General features: G+C 43.4%; 1 protein-coding gene across 1 annotated transcript; it reads left to right on the top strand.

Annotated features, from left to right (window-relative positions):
- Positions 1-194: 194 nt before the first annotated feature.
- Positions 195-11,485, top strand: iqsec2b (IQ motif and Sec7 domain ArfGEF 2b; the record flags this gene model as incomplete). Its single annotated transcript, XM_034241324.1, is given in 8 exon segments — positions 195-361; positions 2,167-2,306; positions 2,392-2,517; positions 3,687-3,786; positions 4,445-4,606; positions 6,073-6,246; positions 7,211-7,260; positions 9,393-11,485. Coding segments are annotated over 8 exon segments (2,023 nt in total), but the record flags the coding sequence as incomplete, so codon positions are not given.
- Positions 11,486-12,254: the final 769 nt, after the last annotated feature.

Below are 12,254 nucleotides of genomic sequence, written 5' to 3'. Positions count from 1 at the left end.
GATTTTCACATCATTCATCCACATCTGTGAAAGTAACTAAAGGTATTAAATACATGTAGTGGAGGAAAAGTACACCATATTATAAAATGGAGATACTCGTGTACAGCACAAGTCCCTCAAAATAGTACTTAAGTAAATGTACTTAGTTACTTTACCCCACTGTGTTTTAACGTGTTCTTCCTGTCTCCTCTCAGTCAGAGGTATTGTGTGTGTAATCCCACGCTGGTCCGGCAGTTCCAGAACCCGGACACCATCTTCATCCTGGCCTTCGCCATCATCCTCCTCAACACGGACATGTACAGCCCCAACGTGAAGGCGGAGAGGAAGATGAAGCTGGAGGACTTCGTCAAGAACCTGAGAGGTGCTTACGGGCAGAAAAGACACACACACACTTTAGTCCCCTTATAATAAAAGAGCAAGTGTTTGTGATGTCACTATGTAACCGAGGTAAACAAAGGAGTCCAATGAACGCGTTTCAGGAAGGGAATGTCTGTTGGAGAAACTCCCTCTGGAGGGAACACAAGGATTTCCGAAAAGGACACACACACTTTAAACACAAACTAGGCAGTATGAATGATGTCTTTATGGGCGGAAGTCTCATGATTCTATATAAGGGAACATTTAGTCCCCTTATAATTAAAGAGCAAGTGTTACATGTTGATGTCACTATGTTACGGACATAAACAAAGTCAATTCCATCTGGAGGGATCTTTTAGATTGTAGCCTTTGCAGACCATTTACATGCACCAAAACCTATAGAACCCATTACAGGAAAGGTGAGACCCCCAAAATCACCATACGGCCTCTTTAATTGGACAGAATATCGTTCCAATGTCACACGTGAAGTCACACTGAGCCCCTCTAAGCATTTCTACTACCGTCTCGTTCTTATTTGCCTTGAACACATGTCTCCTGTTAAAAGAGCGACCATCCAAACATTAACTGTGATAAAGTGTTGTGTGAGTTTGCAGCTGCAGAGATAATGAACGTTCAGCTGCACATCAGCATGACGGTGATCTGCTTCGCTTCAGCGTCACTGACATGTTTTCTGTTTCAAACGTGGAGGCTGCAGTTTGTTTACTTTCTCTCTTGTTCCCTACGGTGTAACTCCAACACTAGCCTGCAAGCTGCTGTCAATCAAACAAGGTGCCCTGACATCCCTCGCCCCCAGAACAAAACATTTCTTCATTTCAATAATACAAAAACATTAAGGATGAATAAATATAACCAGGTTGACTTCAAGAAGGGATTTGGGCATTAGTCAACAACTCGACTAAAGGTTGCTACCCTTAAACTTATTTAAAAATATTATATTCTACATAACGTTTCTGTTAAACGAGGAAGTTTTGAGCAGAATGTTAATGATATTCTCTTTTGGTACTAGGTTTTTTTTAAACAATGAAACATATTTTATAGGTTCCTTTTTTTTAATTCAGTGTTTTCTTTTCTCTGACGCATGCCGATATTATTATTGCCGGACGAGAGGTTCATATATTAGCTTCCTTTATTGTTTCCTTAACCTGAGCGATTTTTTAAATACATTAATATCTCTTTATCCCTCTGTGGGACGAATAAAGGTGTTCTGATTCTGATTCTAATTCATAATCCAAACATTACAAATATATTTGTTTTTTGTTTTTTCCATTTAAATGAAGGAAATCTTGACCATGTATTTAAAAAGAGGTTCTCTTCCACCACTTCTCATCAATACAACCTTTACAGGAAATACCCATATTGGGAACCAGTAGCCTAAATGGACTATTTCTGATTAAGCTTCTGTTTAAAGGCCAGAAAACATTATAGAAACATCTCTATGGAGGAGGCTGTGGCTCAGTGGATGCCCTAGTGTGATGGACTTCGAATCAGGGGATAGCAAGTTCGAGTCCCACTGCAGTCAGCATGTCGTTGTGTCCCTGGGCAAAACACTTCACCCCAGATTGCTCCTGTGGGGATTGTCCACAGTACTGAATGTATGTAAGTCGCTTTGGATAAAAGCATCTAACAAGTGACATGTAATCTCTAGACTAAATGGGATCTCAGTTAAACTAGGAGCTTTCAGATGCAGCTTGTTGCCTCTGTGTTTGATAAACGTTGCATGTTCCAATACTTTTTGCATCAGATGCACTCCTAACCCCCTCCCTCTCCTTGCCCCCCTCCCCTCTGAAGGCGTGGACAACGGGCAGGACATCCCGCGGGACCTGCTGGTGGGGATCTACCAGCGGATCCAGAAGTGGGAGCTGCGCACCAACGATGACCACGTGTCCCAAGTGCAGGCAGTGGAGAGAGTCATTGTGGGCAAGAAGCCTGTGAGCAACATACAATGCTTTGTGACATGTTGCCACGACTATAGTTTAAATTTTATTCATTTATTTGTGCTGTATCTGTCTGTAGGTGCTGTCGCTGCCCCACCGCCGGCTGGTGTGCTGCTGCCAGCTGTACGAGGTGCCGGACCCCAACAGACCCCAGAGGACGGGGGTGCACCAGAGGGAGGTGTTCCTGTTCAACGACCTCCTGGTGGTGAGGAACACTTTCACTTCATCTTTTATTAATAACATTTTCAACTAATAGATATCACCATGAAACTTCCTGAGTTGATAACTTTACATAAAGGGAATTCTTATTTGTTTTACAAGTTTTCTGAAATAAATTACATTGAATAAATATATAATAATAATCACATACATTGTGCAAAATATTCAACTCACGATATGAATTGCACATTGAAAGCATAACTTCTCAGAACAGAAATGTGAACATTGGATCAAGACCAGTTTCAAAAACATTTTATTTAGTTGATATGTTAAGTCAAATCTCCATTAATCAGAAAATACAATACAGCACAAATATGCAAATTACGTAATGCTAACTTTGGGTGAATTTAGGTTAAATCTACGGACTCAAATAGACAAGGTTCATAGAATAAACAAAATGCCATATATCTGGTCATTGAGGCTGTGGCTCAGTGGATAGTGTGATGGACTTCGAATCAGGGGGTAGCAAGTTCGAGTCCCACTGCAGTCAGCATGTCGTTGTCTCCCTGAAGACACTTCACCCCAAATTGCTCCTGTGGGGATTGTCCACAGTATTGAATGTATGCATGTCGCTTTGGATAAAAGCGTCTAAAGTGAAATGTTATGCAGGGCTATTCAATTAGTTTGGAATGGGGCCGGTTGATGAAAATGCTCCAAAGCAAGGAGCCAGGGAAAAAGATGGCTTGAAATATGAGCAATCACATTAAGAGCTTCAGATACAGTAAATACTACAACAGCATAGTGGAGTGCATATTGTGTTTCATTCAATCAAACAACATAGCCCCAAGGCCTTTCTAGATCTAAATGGCAAGTTCAGAAATCAGTTGGCCGACATGTGAAGCTAATTTAACCATCAACATAATTTGATTTGATTTAGGTGAAATTATCTAATGATTCACGCAGAGATGCAATCAATGACAGGAGTTGTCACTACAGTAGCTAGTAGGTGGGTTCGAAACCCGAGCCCGCTGACGTTTTCAGGCAATGTCTTCCCCTCTATCTTTCAATGTAACACCCTCTCTGGAATAAAGGCACACACATAACAAATTCTTCAAATAATATTATACTCAAAGGGCCAGTAAATATCACCCCGGGGCCGGATTTGGCCCGCGGGCCGCCAATTGAATAGCCCTGATGTAATATCTTTCCCCACAGGTGACCAAAATCTTCCAGAAGAAGAAAACCTCAGTGACTTACAGTTTCAGACAATCGTTCCCTCTGGTGGAGATGCAGGTGCACATGTTCCAGAACTCATGTGAGAAACGTTTTCCTTTTACTTTCCTACTTTTACTTACCCTCTATGACAGGGGTGTCAAACTCAATGTCATGGCGGGCCACATCAGCATTATGGTTGCACTCAAAGGGCCGGTTGTAACTTTAAGACTATATAAATATACATAGATAAATATATCATAAAATAATGTATTATATTACATTATTGCCTCTGCATTGGATTATTATCGGATAGGGTAATAACTTCATAATTAATAACGTCTGGGGCAAATAATTGCAAATAATTTAAAGTCTCTTCAGTGCGCACAAAATGACGTGCTTCTGTAAAGCGGCATGTAACCGTATAATAAACTTATTTTATTCTTTGCAAGCTCTTACGGGCCACATCAAGTGAAGTCACATCTTCTGGACATCTTCAAGTCATCATTAAAAACTCACCTGTTCACCATGGCCTTTGACCCCTAACCCATCACAGTCCCCCTGCTTCCGCACCTATACTGCTTTATTTAATTTTTACTTTTCTATTTGCCCCTTTTGTTTGTTTGTTTGTTTACCATGTAAAGCGGCCTTGGGTCCCTTGAAATGCGCTATACAAATTTCATCTATTATTATTAAGTCACGGGCCAGATTTTGCTCTATGATTATTCAGTGTTTTATTCCTCTGTGTTCTCACCCCTCAGACTACCCTCACGGTATCCGCCTCACCACCGCCGTGCTGGAGGGGGAGAGGAAGGTCCTGATCGTGTTCATGGCCCCCAGTCAGCAGGACCGAACCCGCTTTGTGAGCGACCTCAGGGAGAGCATCGCTGAAGTGCAGGAGATGGAGAAATACAGGGTGGAATGTGAGTCTGCCCCCTGCTGGCCATCGCCGTCAACTACAACCACATTTACTTTTCTTGATTATTTTATGCCACTACATTTTAGAGGCAGATATTTCAGATTTTACTTTACTATAATTAGTTCACGCTTATAGTTCATTCCCCTTCATCCCTCAGAAACTACGCAATTTAGAAAATACATTTGAATATTAATGCTTGAAAAAAGTTGTCCTGCTTTGTAGGATTATTATAAATCAATAGCAACATTAATCTCCTTTTGTGAAACATATTTTTGCAAGTTGCAAATCTATTCAAAATCTTAGAAAATAAGACTGTTTAATTTTGCATGAATTCATTTCTTTCCCCAAAACCAATCCAGCAATATAAATACAAATATGTAAGTATTTAAAATTGCCTCATGAACTAAAACATTAGAACATACATATTAGTGAGAAACAGAATAATATAATATTGTAAAATATCACCTTTTTTTTTAGACTGTGGTACCGTTGAACTCCTATTGTCTTCGTTCCCCCCCTTACTTTGGTGTTCGTGGTCAAATTTGACCGGTCCTGTTTTAACTGCTATTACATAAACACAAAAACCATTAATCATCACCAAATGTCATTTAACACCCTTTCAAACTGTTCATATTGTATCAGACTACTGGTATACACGAACAACTGCAGTAACTATACAAAGAACAGACACTGAACATGTATTGCGTGTGAAAGGTTTGATCCATGTGGGGGGATGGGCACATAAGAGCGGGAAATGTATCAAATTGTTTCTGTGTGTGTGTGTGTGTGTGTGTGTGTGTGTGTGTGTGTGTGTGTGTGTGTGTGTGTGTGTGTGTGTGTGTGTGTGTGTGTGTGTGTGTGTGTGTGTGTGTGTGTGTGTGTGTGTGTGTGTGTGTGTGTGTGTTGTGTGTGTGGTGTGTGTGTGTGTGTGTGTGTGTGTGTGTGTGTGTGTGTGTGTGTGTGTGTGTGTGTGTGTGTGTGTGTGTGTGTGTGTGTGTGTGTGTGGTGTGTGTGTGTGTGTGTGTGTGTGTTTTATCTGATCCGGATGGTTACTAATTCCTTTTCTTTATGGCGGTCATTTTTGACCGGGAACACCATGGTGTTACAAAGTTGACTAAATCATCCAAAATTCAATGAAAGTGGTGATCAACTATTGTATATGTTCAAATGTCTACTGTGAAGGATATCATAAAGCCTTAATGCAATCGAATGTAAAACAAAAAAGTTATGGTTGATGAAAGTAGTAAATCGGTCAGATTTGACCCGAAGACAACAGGAGGGTTAAGTAAAATGTCTTCTTTGACCACTGACTATAACGTACTGTAAGTGGGCGTGATGTCCCTACAGATATCATCAATAGCATATCTTTATCAAGAGATGGAGTTCTGGTTTTACTGCTTTAAATTATTCTCCCTAGCATGTCTCGCACTGATTATAAATTCGCCCCGTGCCCTTTGTGTTTCTTTACAGCGGAGTTGGAGAAACAGAAAGGTGTGATGCGGCCCAGCCTGCTCACAGGAGGTGTGGGTGGGAAGAGCGATCTTGTGAACGGCACCCTGGGGAGGAACAGTTTTGATGACTCAGTGGGTGATGGTCTCAAACGCACCGCGCTCAGCTCATCTCTCAGGGACCTATCAGACGCAGGTGAGGAAACAGAACCCCAGAGACACAGTTGACATGTGTTTGAAGGCCGACGAGAAGTTGGCATCTCTTTGGTTCCCCTTTAACAAAAAGCCAACAGGAATTTTCCTATGGATTTTTGTTTATTGCAGAAAATAAGATCTGTCGCAAACAAACGTTTATGAATCTTACACGTTTTGCTCAGCAGGATAATCGCCACATATTAACACCACTGCAAACGTAGCACGGTCACATGACTTCACGTCACCGTCGCTAAGCTAAAGGCGGCTAACGTTAGGCTATAAGGGAACTACAGCACGGTCACATGACTTCACGTCACCACCGCTAAGCTAAAGGCGGCTAACGTTAGGCTATAAGGGAACTACAGCACGGTCACATGACTTCACGTCACCACCGCTAAGCTAAAGCGGCTAACGTTAGGCTATAAGGGAACTACAGCACGGTCACATGACTTCACGTCACCACCGCTAAGCTAAAGCGGCTAACGTTAGGCTATAAGGGAACTGCAGCAAGGTCACATGACTTCCCGTCACCACCGCTAAGCTAAAGGCGGCTAACGTTAGGCTATAAGGGAACTGCAGCAAGGTCACATGACTTCCCGTCACCGTCGCTAAGCTAAAGGCGGCTAATGTTGGGCGTTATGATGTTTAGTCGTCTCATTTAGACACTTGTTAGCAACTGTTTTTAAATTCACCAGTGGGCTATTAACTGAGGTGTTTTATGTCGTAGAACAAGTGAACCAGGAAGTGCAAACATGCTAATTAATTTCCTGTTTTAGGACTCATTCCTGCACCACTCTATTGGGTAGCTTCCAAAATGATTTTATTTCTATCTCTATGACTGCATCCTGTTTGTTTTTCTCACTGACATTCACACACAGCTTTTGCACTTTCTATCTTTTTTCTGTGAACACATTTTCCAATCTTTCTGCTCTTTGCTAACTTCCCTCTTCCTGGTGGGGCTGCAGGGAAACGTGGTCGCAGGAACAGTGTTGGTTCTCTGGACAGTACCATGGAAGTAAGTCTGAGAGACTCAATGTTCACCTGTAACCTCGGCCTGTCACCATAAGTATTTTATCGATGTCTCATATATACAAACTAGGGCTGTCAAACGATTACAAATTTTAATCAGATTAATCACAGCTTAAAAATTAATTAATCATGATTAATCACCATTCGAACTATGTCCAAAATATGCCATTTATTTATGCATATTGTTGTGGGAATGGAAAGATAAATGAAAGAAGGCGGATATATCCATTTAACATACAGTATCTATGTTTATTATGACATTTTTCTGCGTGTCAAAATGAAAGACAACCCACACACACCTATCAATCATCAAACCGTGGGGTCTTAATTCACTACGTGTTGATTTCCATCAACGGGGGAGTACTTCAGGAAAGTCGACAGAGGGAGGGCGGCGGCGGCTAGTGGAGTACTTCGTGACCACAGAGTGTGAACGTTGTGATCAGCTGTTTTAGCGCAGTTCTCCAGGTGAAGGGGGGGGGAGCCGGTCCGCAGCCGGTTGGCGTAGTTTTGGCACAATTCCGTTGTACAGACCGACGTTAACAGCAGCCCTGTCTGTGCACACGGAGACCGACTCTGTCGTCCGGTGATCTAACCGCCTTCTGGAAAAGCTTCACAAGTCCGTCGGTACGCAAATGCGCTTTGTGACACAAGTGACGGTACGCATTTCAGAGAGATTACGCACATAACCTGCGTACCAGTTATGTGCACCCCTGTACTACAGCAAAAGTATTCTCCGTCGGGACTTCCTGCAACCACACCACGCCGTTATCAAAGATGTTCTATTGAGAAGACGATCACTACGTGACAAAAGTTTTCAAAACCGTGGCTACTGAAATCAATCTTATAACTGCTGTCTGTGCAATTTACTCCGCGCGAGTTGGCAGACTTTATTTTGCTTCCTTTAACATCATTTTTCATGGTGGGGCTAAGCCATTTCTGGTGTAGCCTACCCCAGCCATACCCTGGCGCTGCCACTGGTGGGACGTATGGGGCGGGCCATTCTGCACATGCGTTAAATGCGTTAAATATTTTAACGCAATTAATTCAAAAAATTAATTACAGCCGTTAACGCGATAATTTTGACAGCACTAATACAAACATGACCTCGATCATTTTTACGTTATCGACTAAAATACCAAAATTACCTATATTTTACTATATTTCATTATTGTACGATTAGCAGTGTCTTGGATAATTACTACATTATCTTCTTACAGTATTTTTTCAAACGTGTCTTAAAATCACAATCTGGAATGCAGTTTGGGAATATATCGTCAGACAAAATGAGTTATCGTGACAGGCCTCCTCTAACCTTTAAAAGGCCCTCATCTCCCCGTCGTGGTGTGTCATGTCCCTCAATGTGTGTATAGTGTGCAAACATTATTAAAGATGGCGTCTGTGTGTGTTTGTGTGTACACATGCATGCTTGTTTCCTCTTGTTTCTGACCTGCACTGACACCCTTTAACATGGCTCTGTGTTCATTCTAAGTAATGTTACAATTATTTGTACAACATTTTTCTTGCATAGATATATAATGTGTTTTTACTTTACTTTTAACAAACAATGACCACTTCACCAGTAATTTATAATCCCATGAAACATTATTAGAAGATTCTAATGAATTGTAGTAATAGGAATATCGGCGAGTAATGTGTTACTATTTTAGTTTGAAAGCAATATGAATATTTATGAGGGCTCATAAGTGTAATTATACAGCGCTATTAGCAAGGCAATTCAAAGTGCTTTACAAAAATGAAAGACATTAAGAAAATGACATTTAAAAACAGTCATTAAAAAGCTAATGAAATAAACATTAAAAGAATGATAAAAGTTACAGTGCAGTGTAAGATATGAATAGTTCAATTAAAAGCAGAGGCAAAAAGAAAAGTCTTCAGCCTGGATTTAAAAGTAGTCAGAGTTCCAGCGGACCTGCAGGTTTCTGGGAGTTTGTTCCAGATATTTGGAGCATAATAACTGAACGCTGCTTCTCCATGTTTAGCAAATAATGATGCATTTTAAGTGTGTTTTTATAATACATTATAGGACCAGAATCTTAACCGCAAATAATCTGGAACCATCTCAGTTTTCTGAAACATAAGTTGGTTTTCCCCCTCCAGGGTTCCATCATTAGCAGCCCGGTGCCTCACCAGCGCTACCAGCTGCCCGGCTGCTACGCCACAGAAGACTTCCGGCCTCACCGCCCTATCCTGAGCCCCGGATCGGGGGTGGGGGGTGGGCCGGGGCAGCAACACACCACTGCTGGGACAGGAGTTGGGGGGGGAGTCTCCAGCAGTGTAGAGAGAGCAGGAGCGGGGGGGAGCGGTCCTGGGGGGGGAATCATCAGCAGCAGCAGCAACAACAACAGCAGCAGCGGCTCCTTCCTGGGATCTCTCTTCGGCAGCAAACGCGCCAAACCACCTGGGCCCCTCATTCCACCGGGGCCACCGTACCCCGCTCCTGTCCCCCCGCCGACTACGGGAGGGCCCCCTCCTCACTCCCCATCCTCACTGTGCCAGATGGACGGGGGAGGCCCTTCCAAGATCCAGGCGCTGCACGCTCAGTACTGTCACATGGGTGGCGTGCAGCCCCCCCCACCATACTACCATCACCATCGCTTCCACGTGCAGACTGTCCCCCCGCCCCTGCAAGGCGTCCCCCCCCCATGCTATGCAGAGAGGCCCGCTACACTGTCGTCCGCCGCTTGGAGCCCACCCGCCGCTGGCCCATCTCTCCCAGCTCTCCCAGCATGGGCTACCGGGTCGTTACGGCAACATGGTAGTGGGGTGTCCCCCCCCCCTTTCTCCTCTCTCCCAACACTCCCCGAACCCTCAGTTTACTCTGTACCACTCCATCAGAGGGGGGGGCCTGCCTGGTACCAAACTCCCCCTCACCTTGTCTCACTCCCACCCCCACCCCCACGCACACTCCCAAACCCACCCCGGACACGTGCACACGCCCCACCCGGCCTCCCACTCCGTCCACCAAACACACTTCATCTTCGGCACTCTGCCCCACAACCTGCCGTCCGCCTCCGTCAACGCTGCGCATCACGCGGCGAGCGCCGGCCCGTATCTGCCCCAGTACCCTGCTCTTTCTTCTATCCCACCTCCCCCACCACACTCCCCTTTACCCCCCCCCTTTGTCCCCCCTTACCCCTCTTACACCTCTCTCCCCTCTCCCCCCCCAGCACCCCGGGCTGCCTCAGCAGGGGCCGCAGGTGACGGGGGCCGGAGCAACAGGTACAGGGGGCAGCAGCTCCAAATCCAAACCTCTCAACCGGATAAGCACCGTGGTGTGAGCAGGGCGTGGGGCCCCAGGGGTCAGAGGTCAGATTACAGGGGGGAGGAGGCGGGCAGGTCCAGGTCCAGGACCAAGTCTGCCCGCACGGAGAGCAGCAGTGCCAGCGACAAGAGGAAACGCAGCTTGCTTCGTCTCTGTTACTTTCACCTCCGCTTCCCACACATGTAGGCGGAGATACAGAGCACAGCTAGAGCGGAGGAGCATGTGCACACGTCTTTGAAACCTGCACACACACATATATGAATACATATTTAAAAAAGTTATATAGCTATATAATTTAAGATGAATCTATATCTAGATATATTTATCGCCTTAATTGTAAACGTCTAGTTGAGTCTGTTTGAGACTATTTACATGTACAGTACGGAGATGTGGGGAAAAAACGGAGATCATATATCCAGCTTTTTACACAGGGATGTAAATAACGACATTCCAGCGGAGTTTGGGATTTAAAAACAGAAGAAAGTTGCTAAAAAATGAATGTCCCTTGACTTTGCAATAATTTACTTGGCTTCATGATGTCTTTGTCAACTTTGGCAAGTTCCGCTTTGCTGAGAGGCATCTTTTTTTTTTTAAAGGAGACCAGAGATTTGTTGCTTTGTCTTAAAGCCAGTGCACGGTTTCCTGAAGGTCTTTTTGCTTAAAGTACTTTTACATGTCAACAGGAGCCACCTGGCTTTATAACGGGGTCTGGGAAATACAATCAATAATATATTTTGAATGTTTCTGAAGCTTCTTGCCGTTTTATTGATATTATAATATACCTGCTACGAGTATGATGAATATTGTACACTAATTGTTTTGATCAGTGATTAATTATATCAGCAGATGTTTGTACATGGTTATAGAGAGTATATGCACATATAAATTCCCTCAGTTTGCCATGACTTCTCGAGGGTGTTGCGATATGTGAAGTGTGATTTATTTCCATTGTACCACGCTTTCCATTCGCCTTTTTAATTATTAGTATTATTGGTTGTGGAAAATGAATGAGGTTTAGTTTAGTTTAAAATGTTAACACCAATTTTTCTCAAATGAGTTGACCCCGGGACATCTCTAAGCGGTTGACCAATCAAAACAGAGCCGGCCAGCTAACCAATCAGAGCAGACTGGGCTCTGGTTTCAGACAGAGGGTGAAAAGAGGTGCTGCAGCACAGACAGTATGAGAAAAATAAAGAGCTTTTTGAACATTAAAGCATGGAGACATGTAGAGACACTACATACTGATATACACCTGAACATCAGCAGGAGAGGACTCTTTAAAGTAGAGACACTACATACTGATATACACATGAACATCAGAGGGAGAGGACTCTTTAAAGTAGAGACACTACATACTGATATACACATGAACATCAGAGGGAGAGGACTCTTTAAAGTAGAGACACTACATACTGATATACACCTGAACATCAGCAAGAGAGGACTCTTTAAAGTAGAGACACTACATACTGATATACACCTGAACATCAGCAGGAGAGGACTCTTTAAAGTAGAAACACTACATACTGAAATACACCTGAACATCAGCAGGAGAGGACTCTTTAAAGTAGAAACACTACATACTGATATACACCTGAACATCAGCAAGAGAGGACTCTTTAAAGTAGAGACACTACATACTGATATACACCTGAACATCAGCAGGAGAGGACTCTTTAAAGTAGAAACACTACATA

Source organism: Gymnodraco acuticeps, unplaced genomic scaffold, assembly GCF_902827175.1.
Source record: "Gymnodraco acuticeps unplaced genomic scaffold, fGymAcu1.1, whole genome shotgun sequence".
Classification (NCBI taxonomy): Eukaryota; Metazoa; Chordata; class Actinopteri; order Perciformes; family Bathydraconidae; genus Gymnodraco; species Gymnodraco acuticeps.
Note: the sequence above shows the minus strand (reverse complement) of the source record. Positions and strands in the feature narration are given on the sequence as shown.